The sequence below is a fragment of the Mesoplodon mirus genome (assembly GCF_964341445.2).
Source record: "Mesoplodon mirus genome assembly, chromosome: 3".
In the NCBI taxonomy this organism is placed as follows: Eukaryota; Metazoa; Chordata; class Mammalia; order Artiodactyla; family Ziphiidae; genus Mesoplodon; species Mesoplodon mirus.
In genome coordinates this window covers 51071467-51088086 of record NC_138978.1, presented here as the reverse complement: position 1 = coordinate 51088086, position 16620 = coordinate 51071467, and the positions used below count along the sequence as shown (strand labels likewise).

At 36.6% G+C, this 16620-nt stretch overlaps 1 protein-coding gene across 1 annotated transcript in view; it reads right to left on the bottom strand.

Annotated features, from left to right (window-relative positions):
• The window catches only part of PRKAA2 (protein kinase AMP-activated catalytic subunit alpha 2), a gene marked incomplete at its 5' end in the record, with an annotated part of 57972 nt that overhangs the window by 24541 nt on the left and 16811 nt on the right, over window positions 1-16620 (bottom strand). Inside the window, one exon of the mRNA XM_082613833.1 lies at window positions 868-1009. Coding sequence (XP_082469959.1) covers window positions 868-1009 — 142 coding nt within the window. The remainder of the gene's footprint in view (window positions 1-867; window positions 1010-16620) is intronic.

Below are 16620 nucleotides of genomic sequence, written 5' to 3'. Positions count from 1 at the left end.
ACTAGCTATTTAACCTTGGACAAGTTGCTGATCCTCTTTAGATATGCAATTTTCTTATCCATAAAATGAGGATAATAATACTCCTTATATGCTTATTGTGAGAATGAAGTGAAATTATGTATGTAAAATGCTCAATACAGTTTCTAGCCATTATTAGGTAGTCAATAAAATTAATATTTATTTTATTAAACTCTATCCAAGCTTTAAGATAAAAGTAAAGACAGTTTTCAGTGTTTAGCATATTACATTTTTGCAATAAATATTAAACATAACTTCAAATGATGTAAAGGAACACTGCTGCATACTTAATGTCTAAATTTTCTATCGGTCTAGTTGATTTTAAATTACTATTTACCTTTCAATGTAATTACTTAGTTTATTTATTAAACTCTTAATTTACTTATCTCCTAAGTTTGTAACTTGTCTTATCCAAAAAAAAAAAATTCATTTGCCTTCCTAAGGGCTTTACGATCAGTAATTAAAGTAATGATTGCAGTTTGGCAAATAATATTCAATACTATGGCAGATAATCTTTAATAGTAATTTTCTACCTTTTCCATAAAGAAAATATCTTGGTATGTTAATTAAAAGTGACTACGAAATAATTATAAAAGAAATCTAGAAATAGCAAAGTACTAAATGACCTTCAACATGAATATTAGTGATGAGCCAATTTAAAATTAGACTTTTAATTCTAAACCAGAAGTATGCAAAAAAGGATTGATGAGGTTAAATGAATTAACACTTGCTAAATATAAATATGAAAAAATCGTATATTTATAAAAGTTTAACTAAAAATAAATAATTATTAAATATAATATTTTAAGACAGTTTCTCTTTTATATTATCAAGTGCAAAAATACTTACAGTTTGATAATATGAGGATGACGAAAGAGTTTTAGATTTTGAATTTCTCGTTTTATTTTTCCAACAACATCTAAACTGCGAATCTTCTGTCTATTTAAAATTTTAACTGCCACCTTATGGCCTGTTAATTGATGTTCTCCAACTAGAGAAAAGAAAAAGGAAAATAACCTTGCTGTCATAGCAACATAATTATTTATTCATGCTTCATTCCACTGTAACCCCAAACTTCTTTACTCATATATGCGTCTTTGATATCATTTATTGCATAGAACAGAAGATATGATATCTCATTTCATGTCTGTCTCTCCTATTGGAGTATGCACTCCTTGAGGACAGAAACTATATCTTAGTCTCCTCTGTATCCTCAACACCTAGCACAGAGATGTTAATTAAATCTTTGTGGAAAGGATGACTGAATTCTATATTCTTACCTAAAAGTATAATCAAATTTGAAACATCTTTTGGATAGAATAGAATAGAATTTACTATGTTTTGTTAATCTCTTTCTTTCTCTTCTTCTGGTTAATCCAGTCATTGTATTATTGAAGAATAAATAATTGCTATAATAACTAAAACTCATAACTAGTTTCAAAACTATTTCATCAGAAAATCCACATGTAACCCTTTTTTTTGGCCTTTTCTATAAAGCTTTCCCGTTTTCTCCCTATTTGATGGAATCTCAAAAGATGTAACACTGAGGGTTTGAACTTCTTTCAAACCCTCACAGTATATTTATAAAGCTCATGGGTCATTCATCATTTTGAGGCTATTTTATATATTTGTATTTTTGAAAAATCATATGACATGAGCTATTAGCTCTTACCCTCCTTGAATAAGACAGTCAGTATTCATCTGAATCTCCTAGGAAGTATATAAGCACAGTATTTTGTACATACTGGATGTGTCACACTTCCTGATTTCAAACTATACTACAAAGTTATAGTAATCAAAACAGCATAGTACTGGCATAAAACCAGACACAGAGATTAATGCAATAAAGAGCCCATAAATAAACTCATGCATATAAGGTCAATTAATTTATGACAAAAGAATCAAGAATACACAATGGGGAAAAGATACTCTCTCCAATAATTGGTGATGGGAAAACTGGATAGCCACATACAAAAGAATGAAAATAGACCCCTATCTCACACAGTACATAAAAATCAACTCAAAATGGATTAAAGACTTAAATTTAAAACCAGAAACCATAAAACTTCTAGAAGGGGGTAAGCTCCTTGATATTAGTCTTAGCAATGATTTTTTGGGACTTGGCAACAAAAGCAAATATAAACACGTGGGACTAAATCAAACTAAAAAGCTTCTGCACAGCAAAAGAAAACATCAACAAAATGAAAAGGCAACCTACTGAATGGAAGAAAATATTTGCAAATATATACCTGATAAGGGGTTTTAATACCCAAAATATATAAATTACTTAACAACTTAATAGCAAAAAACCAAACAATCTGATTTTAAAAATGGACAGAAAAACTGAATAAACCTCTTGCCAAAGAAGGTATACAAATGGCCAAGTACACAAAGTCATCAGGTAATCATAACTAACCATCAGGTAGATGCAAATCAAAACCACCACAACAATGAGCTATCACCTCACACCTGTCAGAATGGCTGTCATTAAAACTGAAAAGATAGGGCTTCCCTGGTGGCGCAGTGGTTGAGAGTCCGCCTGCCGATGCAGGGGACATGGGTTCGTGCCCCGGTCCGGGAAGATCCCACATGCCACGGAGCGGCTGGGCCCGTGAACCATAGCCTCTGAGTCTGTGCGTCCGGAGCCTGTGCTCCACAACGGGAGAGGCCACAACAGCGAAAGGCCGGCGTATCACAAAAATAAAAAATAAATAAAAAAAAAAAACTGAAAAGATAACAAGTGTTGGTGAAGATGTGGAGAAAGGGGACCCCTTGTGCACTGTTGATGGGAATGTACATTGATATAACCACTATGTACAACAGTGTGGAGGTTCCTCAAAAAATAAAAAATAGAACTACCATATGATCCAGCAATCTCACTTCTGGATACTTGAAATAAAAACAGGATATCAAAGAAATATCTACACTCACATGTTCATCACAGCATTATTCACAAAAGCAAAGATATGGAAACTACCTCAGTGTCCATGAACATATGAATGAATGAATGAAGATGTGGTGTGCATATTCCCTCTCTCTCTCTCTCTCTCTCTCTCTCTCATGTACACACACACACACACACAGTGTGTGTGTGCAATATATTATTAGGTCATGAGAAAGAAAGAAATCCTATTTTCAACATGGATGGACCTTGAGGGTATTATGCTAAGTGAAATAAGCCAGATAAAGAAATACTACATGAGATCCAGTTATATGTGGGATATCAAAGAAAAAAAGTCAAACTCATAGAAACAGAGAGTAGAAAAGTGGTTGCTAGGAGCTGGGGGATGAGGGAAATAAGAAGTGGGTAAAAGGGCACAAACTTTCAACACTAAGATGAATAAGATATGAGGATCTAATGTAAAACATCACCATGATGAACACTTTAAATATTTTATAATTTTGTCAATTATACCCCAATAAAGCTGAACCTTTAATTAAAGTTTTTTCAAATCATTGCTTTGTCTATGATATCTGAAGAAATAACACACTCATTTATCTTTATACCTGAAGAAATTTTTCTTCGTGAAGCAATGGCAAAGAAATGGCATCAATGGAATTGGGGGAGGATCAAGATGGCAAAGGAGTAGGACGGGGAGCTCACCTCCCACAAAAACATTAAAAGCACATCTACAAGTGGAATGATTCATACAGAAAATCTACTGAACACTGGCAGAAGACCTCAGACTTCCACAAGGGCAAGAAAACCTCCACGTAACCATATAGGACAAAGGAAAAAGATAAGGAAAGGAACTGGGACAGGTCCCAAACCCCAGGAAGGGAGCTGTGAAGGAAGAAAGGTTTATGCACCTTGGGGAGTACCCTCACCAGTGTGGAGATCAGCCTGGATGGAGGGGGAGCTTTGGAGCCTAGGAGGAGAGTGCAACAACCGGTTTGTGGAAGGCAAAATGGAGAGTAACGAACACAGAAGGTTGTCACTGCCACCCTGTGCTCCCCAGCCTTAGACACTTGCCTGTCCGTGTGGGTGGGGGCTGGGTGCTGAATCTCAGCCTTCAGAGGTCAGACCCAGGAAGAGGACCGGGGTTGGATGTGCAGAGACAGCCTGAAGAGGCTGCACTGTGGCAACTAAGGGGGTACTCAGAAGAAATCAGAGCTCACTGGAGAGGCAAGGTGCCATTATCTGGGGGTGCACGAGGAGAGAGGCGGGAACACCATAAGAGCGTCCTTCCCTCTGAGCTCTCCCAGGCAAGAAGACACCGCCTACAGGAACTCTGGGGGTGGGCACAAGTTGTCACTACCATCCTGGGCTCCAGAGGAGTGCTGTCCCAGGAGTGCATGGGTAGTAGCCACCCTTAGGAGACTGGTGAGCAGGTGCCAAGCTCTGTCCTGGGAGTGTGGGAATGGCAGCTGCCCCTAGCAGAGCCGCAAGCTAGCAATGAGCCCTGCAGCCACTCTCCCCAGAGTGCACAAGGGCCACTGCACCTGCATACGCTGCATCAAGGGGATAACAGCCAACACACGCTGAGGAAAAAGACAGCCAGCATCCAAACTAAGAGCAGCCCCTCAATCCTGGAAAAGATGGGGGAGGAGAAGAACTTGAGCTCACTTCCTCTCATGAAAACACCAAAATCACAACTTCCTGCTGAATAACCATTGACAAAAGACTAGAACCTACCAAAAAAGATATTTTATATTCAAAGACAAAGAAAGAGCCACAATGAAACTGTAGGAGGAGTGCTTTCATGACATAATAAAATCCCATACCCCTTTGTAGATGACCCACAAACTAGAAAATACCTAGATTGAAGAGGTTCTCCCACAAGAATGAAAATCTTGAGCCCCTGTCAGGCTCCCCAGCCTGAGAGTCTGGCATCAGAAGGAGGAACTCCCAGACCATCTGGCTTTGAAGGCCAGTGGGGCTTGAGTGCAGGAGCTCCACAGGACTGTGGGAAACACAGACTCCACTCCTGGAGGGCTCACACAGTTTTCACATACACAGGGACCCAGCAGAAAGCAGTTAACTCAATAGGAACCAGGGCTGGACATACCTACAAGTCTTGGAGGGTCTCCTGGAGAGTCAGGGGTTGGCTGTGGTTCACTGTGGAGGCAAGGACATTCGTGGCATAGGCCCCAGAAAATATTGATCAGTGTGATTTCTCCCAGAGGTCACCATTTTGGTATCAAGACCTGGTCCTACCCAACAGCCTACAGGCTTCACTGATAGAATGCCTCAGGCCAAATAACCAGCAGGATAGGAACACAGCCCCACCCCTCAGCAGACAGGCTGCTAACACCATACTGAGCTCACAGCCATCTCTAAACACATCCCTTGACAAGGCCCTACCCACCAGAGGGACAAGACCTAGCTCCACCCACCAGTGGGCAGGAACCAGTCCCTCCCACCAAGAAGCCTGCATAAGCCCAAGGACCAACCTCACCCACCAGGGGACAGACAGCGGAAACAAGAGGAGCTACAAACCTGCAGCCTGTGGAACAGAAACCACAATCACACAAAGTGAGACAAAATGAGACAGCAGAGAAAAATGTTCCAGACAAAGGAACAAGATAAAAACCCACAAGAACAACTAAATGAAGTGGAAATAGGCAACCTACCTGAAAAATAATTTAGAGTAATGATAGTAAAGATGTTCCAAGATCTCAGAAAAATAATGGAGACACAGATCGAAAAGATACAAGAGATGTTTAACAAAGAGCTAGAAGGTTTAAAGAACAAAGAAACAGAGATGAACAATACAATAACTTGAAAGAAAAATACACTAGAAGAAATCAATAGCAGAATAATCGAGGCAGAAGAACGAATAAGTGAGCTGGAAGATAGAAAGGTAGAAATCACTGCCGCAGAACAGAATAAAGAAAAAATAATGAAAAGAAATGAGGACAGTCTAAGAGACCTCTGGGACAACATTAAATGCACTAACATTCACATTATAGGGGTCCCAGAAGGAGAAGAGAGAGAGAAAGGGCCTGAGAAAACATTTGAAGACATCATAGCTGAAAACTACTCTAACATGAGAAAGGAACACTCACTCAAGTCCAGGAAGTGAAGAGAGTCCCATACAAGATGCTAAGACACATATTAATCAAACTGACATAAAATTAAAGCCCCCCCCCAAATTTAATAGCAACAAGGGAAAAGCAACAAACAACATACAAGTGAATCCTCATAAAGTTATCAGCTGATTTTTCAGAAGAAACCTGGCAGGCCACAAGGGAATGGGCATGATATATTCAGAGTGAAAGGGAAGAACCTACAACCAAGAATACTCTACCAGCAAGGCTCTCATCAGATTTGACAGAGAAATCAAAATCTTTACAGACAAGCAAATGGTAAGAGAATTCAATACCACCAAACCAGCATTAAACAAATCCTAGGAACTTCTCTAGGCAGAAAATAAAAGGCCACAGCCAGAAACGAGAAACTTACAAATCACAAAGCTCACCAGTAAAGGCAAACACAAAGCAAAGGTAGGAAATCACCCCCACACAAATATGATATCAAAACCAGCAACTGTGAGAAGAGTACAAACACAGGATATTGAAAATGCACTGGAAATTAAGAGACCAGCAACTCAAAACAATCTTGTACATATATAGACCGCTATATCAAAACCTCATGGGAACAACAAACCAAAAATCTACAATAGATACACATACAAAAAAAGAAAAAGCAAACCAAACACAGCACAAGATAGACATCAAATCATAAGTGAAGAGAACAAAAAAGGAAGGGAAGAAAAAACACCTTCAAAAACAAAGCCAAATCAATTAACAAAATGGCAATAAGAACATACATATTGATAATTACCTTAAATTTAAATGGATTAAATGCTCAAACCAAAAGACAGACTGGCTGAATGGACACAGAAATAAGATCCAAATATATGCTGTTTATAAGAGACCCACTTCAGATCTAGGGACACATACAGACTGAAAGTGAGGGGATGGAAAAAGATATTCCATGCAAGTGGAAATAAAAAGAAAGCTGGAGTAGCAATACTTGTATTAGACAAAATAGACTTTAAAATAAAGACTGTTACAAGAGACAAGGAAGGACACTACATAATGATCAAGGGATCAATACAAGAAGATATGACAATTGTGAATATATATGCACCCCACATTGGAGCACCTCAATATATAAGGCAAATGCTAACAGCCAGAAAAGGAGAAATCAACAGTAACACAACAATAATGGGGGACCCCACTTTCATCAATGGACAGATCATCCAGACAGAAAATCAATAGGAAACACAGGCCTTAAATGACACATTAGACCAGATGAACTTTTAATTGATATTTATAGAACATTCCATTCAAAAGCAACAGAACACACTTTCTTCTCCAGTGCACATGGAACATTCTTCAGGATAGATCACATCTTTGGCCACAAATCAAGCCTTGGTAAATTTAAGAAAATTAAAGTCATATCAAACATCTTTTCTGACCACAACACTATGAGATTAGATATCAATTACAGGGGAAAAAACTGTAAAAGACAGACACATGGAGGCTAAACAACATGTTACTAAACAACCAATGGATTACTGAAGAAATCAAAGAGGAAATAAAAAAAATACTTAGGGACAAATGACAACAAAAACACCACAATACAAAACCTATGAGACACAGCAAAAGCAGTTCTAAGGGAGAAGTTTAGAACAATACAATCTTACCTCAGGAAACAAGAAAAATCTCAAAGAAACATCCTAACCTTACACCTAAAGCAACTAGAGAAAGGAGAACAAACAAAATCCAAAGTTAGTAGAAGGAAAGAAATCATAAAGATCAGAGAAGAAATAAACGAAATAGAGACAAAGAAAACAACAGAAAAGATCAATGAAATAAACCTGGTTTTTCAAAAAGATAAACAAAATGGACAAACCTTTAGCCAGACTCATCAAGAAAAAAAGATACAGGACTCAAATCAACAAAATTAGAAATGAAAAAGGAGAAGTTACAATGGACACCACAGAAATACAAAGGATCACAAGAGACTACTACAAACAACTATAGGCCAGTAAAATGGACAACCTAGAAGAAATGGACAAATTCTTAGAAATACACAACCTTCCAAACTGAACCAGGAAGAAATATAAAATATGAACAGACCAATCACAAATACTGAAATTGAAACTGTGATTTAAAAACTTCAAACAAAAGTCCAGGACCAGATGACTTCACAGGTGAATTCTATCAAACACTTAGAAAAGAGTTAACACCTATTCTTCTGAAACTCTTCCAAACAATTGCCGAAGAAGGAACACTCCCAAGCTCATTCTATGAGGCCACCATCACCCTGATACCAAAACCAGACAAAGATATCACAAAAAGAGAAAATTACGTGCCAATATCACTAATGAACATACATACAAAGTCCTCAAAAAACTACTATCAAACCAAATCCAACAATACATTAAAAGGATCATACATGATGATCAAGTGGGATTTATCCCAAGGATGCAAGAATTCTTCAGTATCTGCAAATCAATCACTGTGATACATCACATTAACAAACTGAAGAATAAAAACCATATGATCATCTCAGTAGATGCAGAAAAAGCTTTTGATAAAATTCAACACCCATTTATGATAAAAACTCTCCAGAAAGTGGGCATAGAGGGAACCTACCTCAACATAATAAAGGCCATATATGACAAACGCACAACTAACATCATTCTCAATGGTGAAAAACTGAAAGCATTCCCTCTAAGATCAGGAACAAGACAAGAATGTCCCCTCTCACTATTATTATTTAACATAGTTTTGGAAGTCCTAGCCATGGCAATCAGAGAAGAAAAAGAAATAAAAGGAATACAAATTGGAAAAGAGGAAGTAAAACTGTAACTGTTTGCAGATGACATGATACTATACATAGAAAATCCTAAAAATGCTACCAAAATGCTACTAGAGCTCCTCAAGGAATTCAGTAAAGTTACAGCATATGAAATTAACACACAGAAGTCTGTTGCATTCCTATACATTAAAACAAAAGATCAGAAAGAAAAATTAAGGAAACAATCCCATATACCACTGCATCAAAAAGAATAAAATATCGGGCTTCCCTGGTGGCGCAGTGGTTGAGAGTCCGCCTGCCGATGCAGGGGACACGGGTTCGTGCCCCGGTCTGGGAAGATCCCACATGCTGTGGAGCAGCTGGGCCCGTGAGCCATGGCTGCTGAGCCTGCGCGTCCGGAGACTGTGCTCCGCAACGGGAGAGGCCACAACAGTGAGAGGCCCGCGCATAGCCAAAAAAAAAAAAAAAAAAAAAAAAGAATACAATATCTAGGAATAAACCTACCTAAGGAGACAAAAGACCTATACTCTGGAAACTATAAGATGCTGATGAAAGAAATTGAAAATGACACAAACAGATGGAAAGATATACCATGTTCCTGAATTGGAAGAATCAATATTGTCAAAATGACTACACTATCCAAGGCAATCTACAGACTCAGTGCAATCCCTATTAAATTACCAATGGCAATTTTCACAGAACAAGCCCCCAATTTTTAAAAATTTGTATGGAAACACAAAAGGCCCTAAATAGCCAAAGCAATCCTGAGAAAGAAAAAAGGAGCTAGAGGAATCAGGCCCCCTGACTTCAGACTATACTACAAAGCTATAGTAATCAAAACAGTATGGTACTGGCACAGAAACAGAAATATAGATCAATGGAACAGGATAGAAAACCCAGAAATAAACACATGCACCTATGGTCAATTAATCTATGACAAACGAGGCAAGAATATACAGTGGAGAAAAGCCAGTCTCTTCAATAAGTGGTGCTGGGAAAACTGGACAGCTACATGTAAAAGAATGAAATTAGAACACTCCCTAACACCATACACAAAAATAAACTCAAAATGGATCAAAGACCTAAATGTAAGGCTGGACACTATAAAACTCTTAAGAGAAAAACATAGGCAGAACACTCATTGATATAGATTGCAGCAAATTCTCCTTTGAACCATGACATACAGTAATGAAAATAAAAACAAAAATAAGCAAATGGGACCTAATTAAACTTAAAATCTTCTGCACAGCAAAGGAAACCATAAACAAAATGAGAAGACAACCCACGGAATGGGAGAAAATATTTGCAAATGATGTGACTGACAAGGGATTAATCTCCAAAATACACAAACAGCTCATGCAGATCAAAAATGAAAAAAAAAACCAACATCAAAAAATGGGTGGAAGATCTAGATAGACATTTCTCCAAAGAAGACATACAGATGGACAAAAAGCACATGAAAAGATGCTCAACATCACTAATTATCAGAGAAATGCAAATCACAACTACAATGAGGTATCACCTCACACTGGTCAGAATGGCCATCATCAAAAAGTCTACAAACAATAAATGTTGGCAAGGGTGTAGAGAAAAGGGAACCCTCTTACACTGTTGGTAGAAATGTAAATTGGTAGAATCACTGTGGAGAACAGTATGGAGGTTCCTTAAAAAACAAAAATAGAACTACCATATGATCCAGCAATTCCCACTCCTAGGCATATACCTGGAGAAAACATAATTCAAAAAGATACGTGCACCCCAATGTTCACTGCAGCACCATTTACAGTAGCCAAGACATGGAAGCAACCTAAATGCCCATCGACAGAGGAATGGATAAAGATGTGGTACATGTATACAATGGAATGTTACTCAGCCACAAAGAAGAACAAAATAATGCCATTTGCAGCAACATGGATGGACCCAGAGATTATCATACAAAGTGAAGTAAGTCAGACAGAGAAAGACAAATTTCATATGATATCACTCATCTGTGGAATCTAATTTTTTTAAAAAATGGCACAAATGAACTTATGTACAAAACAGAAAAAGACTTACAGATATCAGAAATAAACTTACGGTTTATAAAGGGGAAACGTTGGGGGGAGGGATAAATCAGGAGCTTGGGATTAACATACACATACACACACTACTACATATAGATAACCAACAAGGACCTACTATATAGCACAGGGAACTCTACTCAATATTCTGTGATAACCTATATGAGAAAGGAATTTGAAAAAGAATGAACATATGTATATGTATAACTGAATCACTGTACTGTACACCTGAAACTAACACAACATTGTAAATCAATTATACTCCAATAAAATTAAAAAAAATAAGAAATGGCATCATCCCTTGAAACACTTAAGCACACTGATAAGCTAATTGGTTATCTGAGGTCAAAAGATTCAAATGCATTAAGAACACCCCCTCTTTTTGCTGAAATATACTAGCCTCTATTACCTAATAACTTATTAAGTGAATTAATACTTACCTATAATTAATTAAATCCAGATAGTTTTCTCACAATCACATCCTACCTGAAAGCCGAATGAATATTCCTAAAAATCTTGTAATATAAACAGATTTAACACCAAGAATTTCTTTTTGTGTATTACAGCTATAAACTTTTCTATGGAAGTAACAGGGGAAAAAAGGCTTGGATTCATTAATGTTTAACTAACATTCATTTATTCAATCTAAAAACATTTGCTGAGCACCATTTACATGCCAGGACTGTGTTGATCAAAGACACATGTAAAGAGAGATTTAATAGGTCTCCAAGTTTTAGTAGGGAGAAAAACAATCAGCAATAAAGGAGCTAAAATCGATTCTGTATGGTAGCAAATCTGTCTGAAAACTGTTAGGGATACCTTATTTGTGAAGGGAGAACATAATGAGAAACAACATTTTTAAAAACCAAGGATGCACAAATTTGCCATAATTTATCATGTATATAAGTAAATATCCAGATCAGTACCTCTTTTGACAGGAGCAATAAAGAACACTCATCCATGGAACAACTATTTAATGAAGCCTACTATAGTGTATTCCATACCAAGTGCAGTTAATAGGCACTTGGGATATAAGCAGTGAACAAATTAGTTCTGTCACACTGCTAGGTGTCCCCCAATATCTATTCCAGCCCTCCTTCCCAGACATGTGATTCCCAAATTACACCTGAGCACGTCTACCCAGAGTAGAGACTGCATCCTAATATCTCTTGTAACTAGGTATGGCCATGTGACCTATGTTCTGGCCAATGACATGCGAGCAGAAATGTCTCTAGCAGCAGCTTCTTCATCCCTTCCTCCATCCTGAAGCCTGGAACTACCTGCTCAGACTGTTACAAGAGAGTAAAATACTATCTTGTTTAAGCTATTCTTACTTTGAAAATTCTTGTCATTCACAGCTGAATCTCAGTAATACCCTATTCAGAATGCTTTAAAATGCAAAATGTTTGAACTTATTTCAAATTTCCCATTTTGCTGAACTACTATCCATGAACTAATGGAAATAAACTATAATTTATAGCCCATACAATTTCTTGGATTAAAGGATTCTACAAAATTATCACTCATTAGTGGTCCATTTTGTTTTTCCCAAACTCTATTCAAATTATACGAAATACTCTCTAAAGCGATTGAAAAATCTATACTTATCCAATCTATCCTTTTAGAATTTTACATTTGATAAGGTGAAGAGTTGTTATACAGAAGAAAGAATAAAACTGTTTTATATTGTTCTAGGAGCAAAACTGGGAATAATCAACACAAATTCTTTCAACAGAGTCCTCTGCTCTATGAAGCCCCTCTCACCTCCTTTTTCACCACTCAAGCCTATACTGAAAATTAAAACATTAAAAATTTTTAATGTTACTACTGTACCCTGAGTATCCTTTTTTTCACAGGATGTGTAACACTAACGTTTATTGATTTTTCAGTTCATCTCTCAATACTAGATGGGAGGGGGCTGGAGGTCAGGTCCCCTGTAGTCTTTTTCTGTTGCCAGGGTTGGCAATAAGCGGTAAGCCAAGAAAATGAGGCACAGAGAAGTTAAGAATTTGCCCACATTCGTTCAGCTATGAAGTAGCAGGGCTGGAATTAAAACCCAGCAGCACACACCATCCAATATTCAAATAGAGGAAGCTCAGCCATTTGTCAAGATCACCATAAGATAAATTCCTGCATTAACTAACAGGTTGGACTAGATCAAGCCTAATTCCCCTTCCAATTCTAAGATTTTTGTAATTATATCCCCAGGGATCATTCCACACTACATCTTTTAAGGGTATAAATCTTTTAAGCCACTCTAGCCTCTTGATTTTAGCTGTCATTTTCTGGATGCTTTCCAGCTTTTCTTGATACACAAGATGCAGGATTTCTTATGGCTGTATTATGGAGTTGTAAATACATGATTGTTTTGTACAAAGACTATAATGTTTCTAATGTCCAGTATCATTCCCAATGAAGTCTAACTTGCAACACTTCTCTTCCTATATATTATTCCATATTAATTCATTTAAAATAATTCATTCAATTTTAATATCATAATTTAGAACAGTAATATATCTAATAAAGAAACAATTAAATCTAATTAAGATTTATTAAAATATTTTATTAAAATCTAATTTAATAGAAATCCTTTATTAAAATCCAATAAAAGAACAATCAAAAAATAAACTATTGTGTATTTTAGGTCTAAATTATAATCTATTTATATTTGAGGCTCAAAGAACTGTCGAAATGTCATTCTTCTGTAAAGGCTACAAACTGTATAATATGTATAATAATTTGAATTATTATTATTATACAGTATGTATAAATAATTGTATAGTCTTAATGTAATACTATACAGCAATGAGAATGAATGAATTACAACTACATGCAATGCCGTGGGTAAATCTCACAAACATAATCTCAAGTTAAATAAATGAGAGAAATATGATTATACTTCTATGAAGTTCAAAATTAGATGAAACTATTTATAATCCATGGATAGTGGTGACCTTTGGTGGGGGTGGAAAATGGAAACATTAACTAAAATGGGACAAAGGTGGGGGGCTTGTGTGATACTGGTCATTTTTTGTGCCTTTAAGTAGTGGTTATATGTCTATATTCAGTCTGTGAAAATTCATTGAGGATTTATGTAAGAAATCACTTAGAATGTATGTACCGCTTTACATACATGGTACAATTCAATTTAAAACATTAAGAAAGAATGTTTGGATAACACTATATCCGTACCTAGGCTATTACAAGCCAAGGGACGCCATGTGTCAGAAAGCAGGGCCTTGTGTGGCATCAGCCACCCTTAGTCATTTGTATCAAGAGCCTTCATTCTGGGAGTCCGGGGTGCCATATGATGCACACATGTTCTGACCCCTACCTTCAGCAGACTCCTGCCAAAATAACACAAGCCTCCTTTCTTCTTTGCCCATGGTGAAACAAAACAGTCTCACTGCTTTTCTCAAAATTTCCTTTCCTTGAAAGTCCTTTAAAATTCTCTAAAGGACAGTTATGAACAGGAAGCAAAAGACTTCCTGTTTTGATATACCACTGATTAAAAAAGTACTATGGGCACCTTACATACAAATCTTATTTATTCCCCAGAGCCCTAAAAGTAAATATTACCCCTAGTTTACAGATGAAGAAACTAGAATTAGAGAACAATGAGGAGCAAGGTTTATCTGCCTCCAACACACAAGCTCAAAACTCACATTACTTTGCCTCCCAATAACCAGGCTCTCTTGATTATAACACATCAAGCGTGCTTACTTACATGTTTATCCTTTTATGTCCAGCATTTCAGCTGAGAAATCAGGGCACAGTAAAGGGATGGAGTGAGAAAAATCAAGGAAGAAGAATTGCTATGTTCAGCTCAAATGCAGGCTGGGGTAGGGCTGTGGCCTTTGCTATGGATCAGATATATGAAAGCTGTTCTTTAAGAACTACCTAATTTCAAGAAAATAAAATGCAGACTGAAATAATCCCATAATACAATATGCAACATGTACTAGATTTTTATTACTGAGAGAACAAACTCACATATCATTGAAGACCTTCTTCTCTTAGTTGTTTTTACTCCCTGTTGGCCTGAACATTCATTTGTTCATTCATTCAATCAACAAATATCTTCTGAGGGTCTAATGTGTACTAGCCATTGCTCCAAATGCTGAAAATGCAGGTATAAATGGAACTTGTATTCTGGAGGAGAATATAAACAATAAATGAACATATAATAATGGTGATAGAATGATAAAAAAAAGAAAATCAAGCAGAGTACTGGGAATAACAAGAATGACTGGGGTGAGGGTGGGAAAACTAATTTGAACAGATCAGGAAGGGCCTGAGGATGTGTTTTTTTTTTTTAGCAAAGACTTATTCTGAAGCTACCTTCTTTGAGAACTGATTACATGATATGCTGTATTATGCTTTATTTTTGCAACCTGTGTTTATACTGGCTTGGACTATAATTTTAAAGTACTTCTTTAAAACTTAAGTCAATCAAGAATTCCATAGGAGAATCAACTTACTTTCTACAGAATCATTTAAGACAAATCATTTACATAGAGTCAGGGAAAAAGTTTTCTGGTATAGAAGAGATTATCTAAAACTGCTGGAGAAAGTATTAGCATTCAGGTCAGAGATAACAGATTTGAAAAAATGTTCATAGATGTTTCTTACTCCAGATGAACAGAATCTTCCGGAAACACTCCCAAAGTTTCTTAAATCATCCCCTCTCTTCTCTTTCCAACTCTGGTCCTTACATGTCTATTCTCTTTCTGTGTTTCTCTTATTCTATATGCTTTGTCTCCCTCTTGTTCACTCTCCTTCCTTTTCCTGTCTTCAAACATCTCCCCTTCTATGCCCATCAACTGCCCCTACCCGAATAATTTTTGTTTTTGAATATATTTACTGAATATCATTTTATGTTCCATAGAATTTCTCCTGAAAGTAGAATTGTGGAATAATTTAGAGGTCTCTCCAAGTGTTCATTTTAGTGGTTACCCTAGAGATTACAACATTCATCTTGGACATTAATAGAATCTAATATAATGTTTTCACCATTTCCTAGACAATGCACGGACTTTAGAACACTTTAACTCTATGCTTCCTCTCCTACTTTTTCTGTTGTTGTATTTTAGTCCTACATGTATTTTAAATCTAGCAAGATGTTATTACTTTACATAGTCAATATCTATTTAGTTACCCACATATTTACCCTTTCCAACAGTCTTCATTCCTTCTTGTACTCTTGCTTCCATCTGGGAAAGCATCACCTGTTTTTCTGCCTGAAGAATTCCCTTTGGTGTTCCCTTTACTGTAGGTCTGCTGGAGACATATTCTCTCAGTTTATGCTTACCTGAAAATGTATTGTGCCTTTATTTTTGAAGAATATTTTTGTTGGGTACAAAATTATAGGTTAGCAGTTTGTTTCTTTCACCTCTCTGAAGATATCACTCCACTGCTTCCTTGCTTTCATTGTTTTTGTTGAGAAAGTCTGCTTATTTTTGTTCCTTGGAGAACAATATGCCTTTTTTTATCCTTTGGCTACTTTAAGATTTTCTCTGAACATTTTCCCCCATCTCTGCATAGACAGATGAAGTCCACTCCAGTATAGGAGAGTCTCAAGCAAAAACAAAACCAAACAAAAACAAAAAAACAGTTTTGAGCAGTTTTCCAATGATGTGCTTAGGAATGGTTTTCTTATATTTATTCTGCTTAGGGTTCACGTATCTTCTGAATCTGTGGCTTGATGTGTTTATCAATTTTGGAAAACTTTCTCCCATTATCTCTTCAGATATTGCTTCTGCCCCA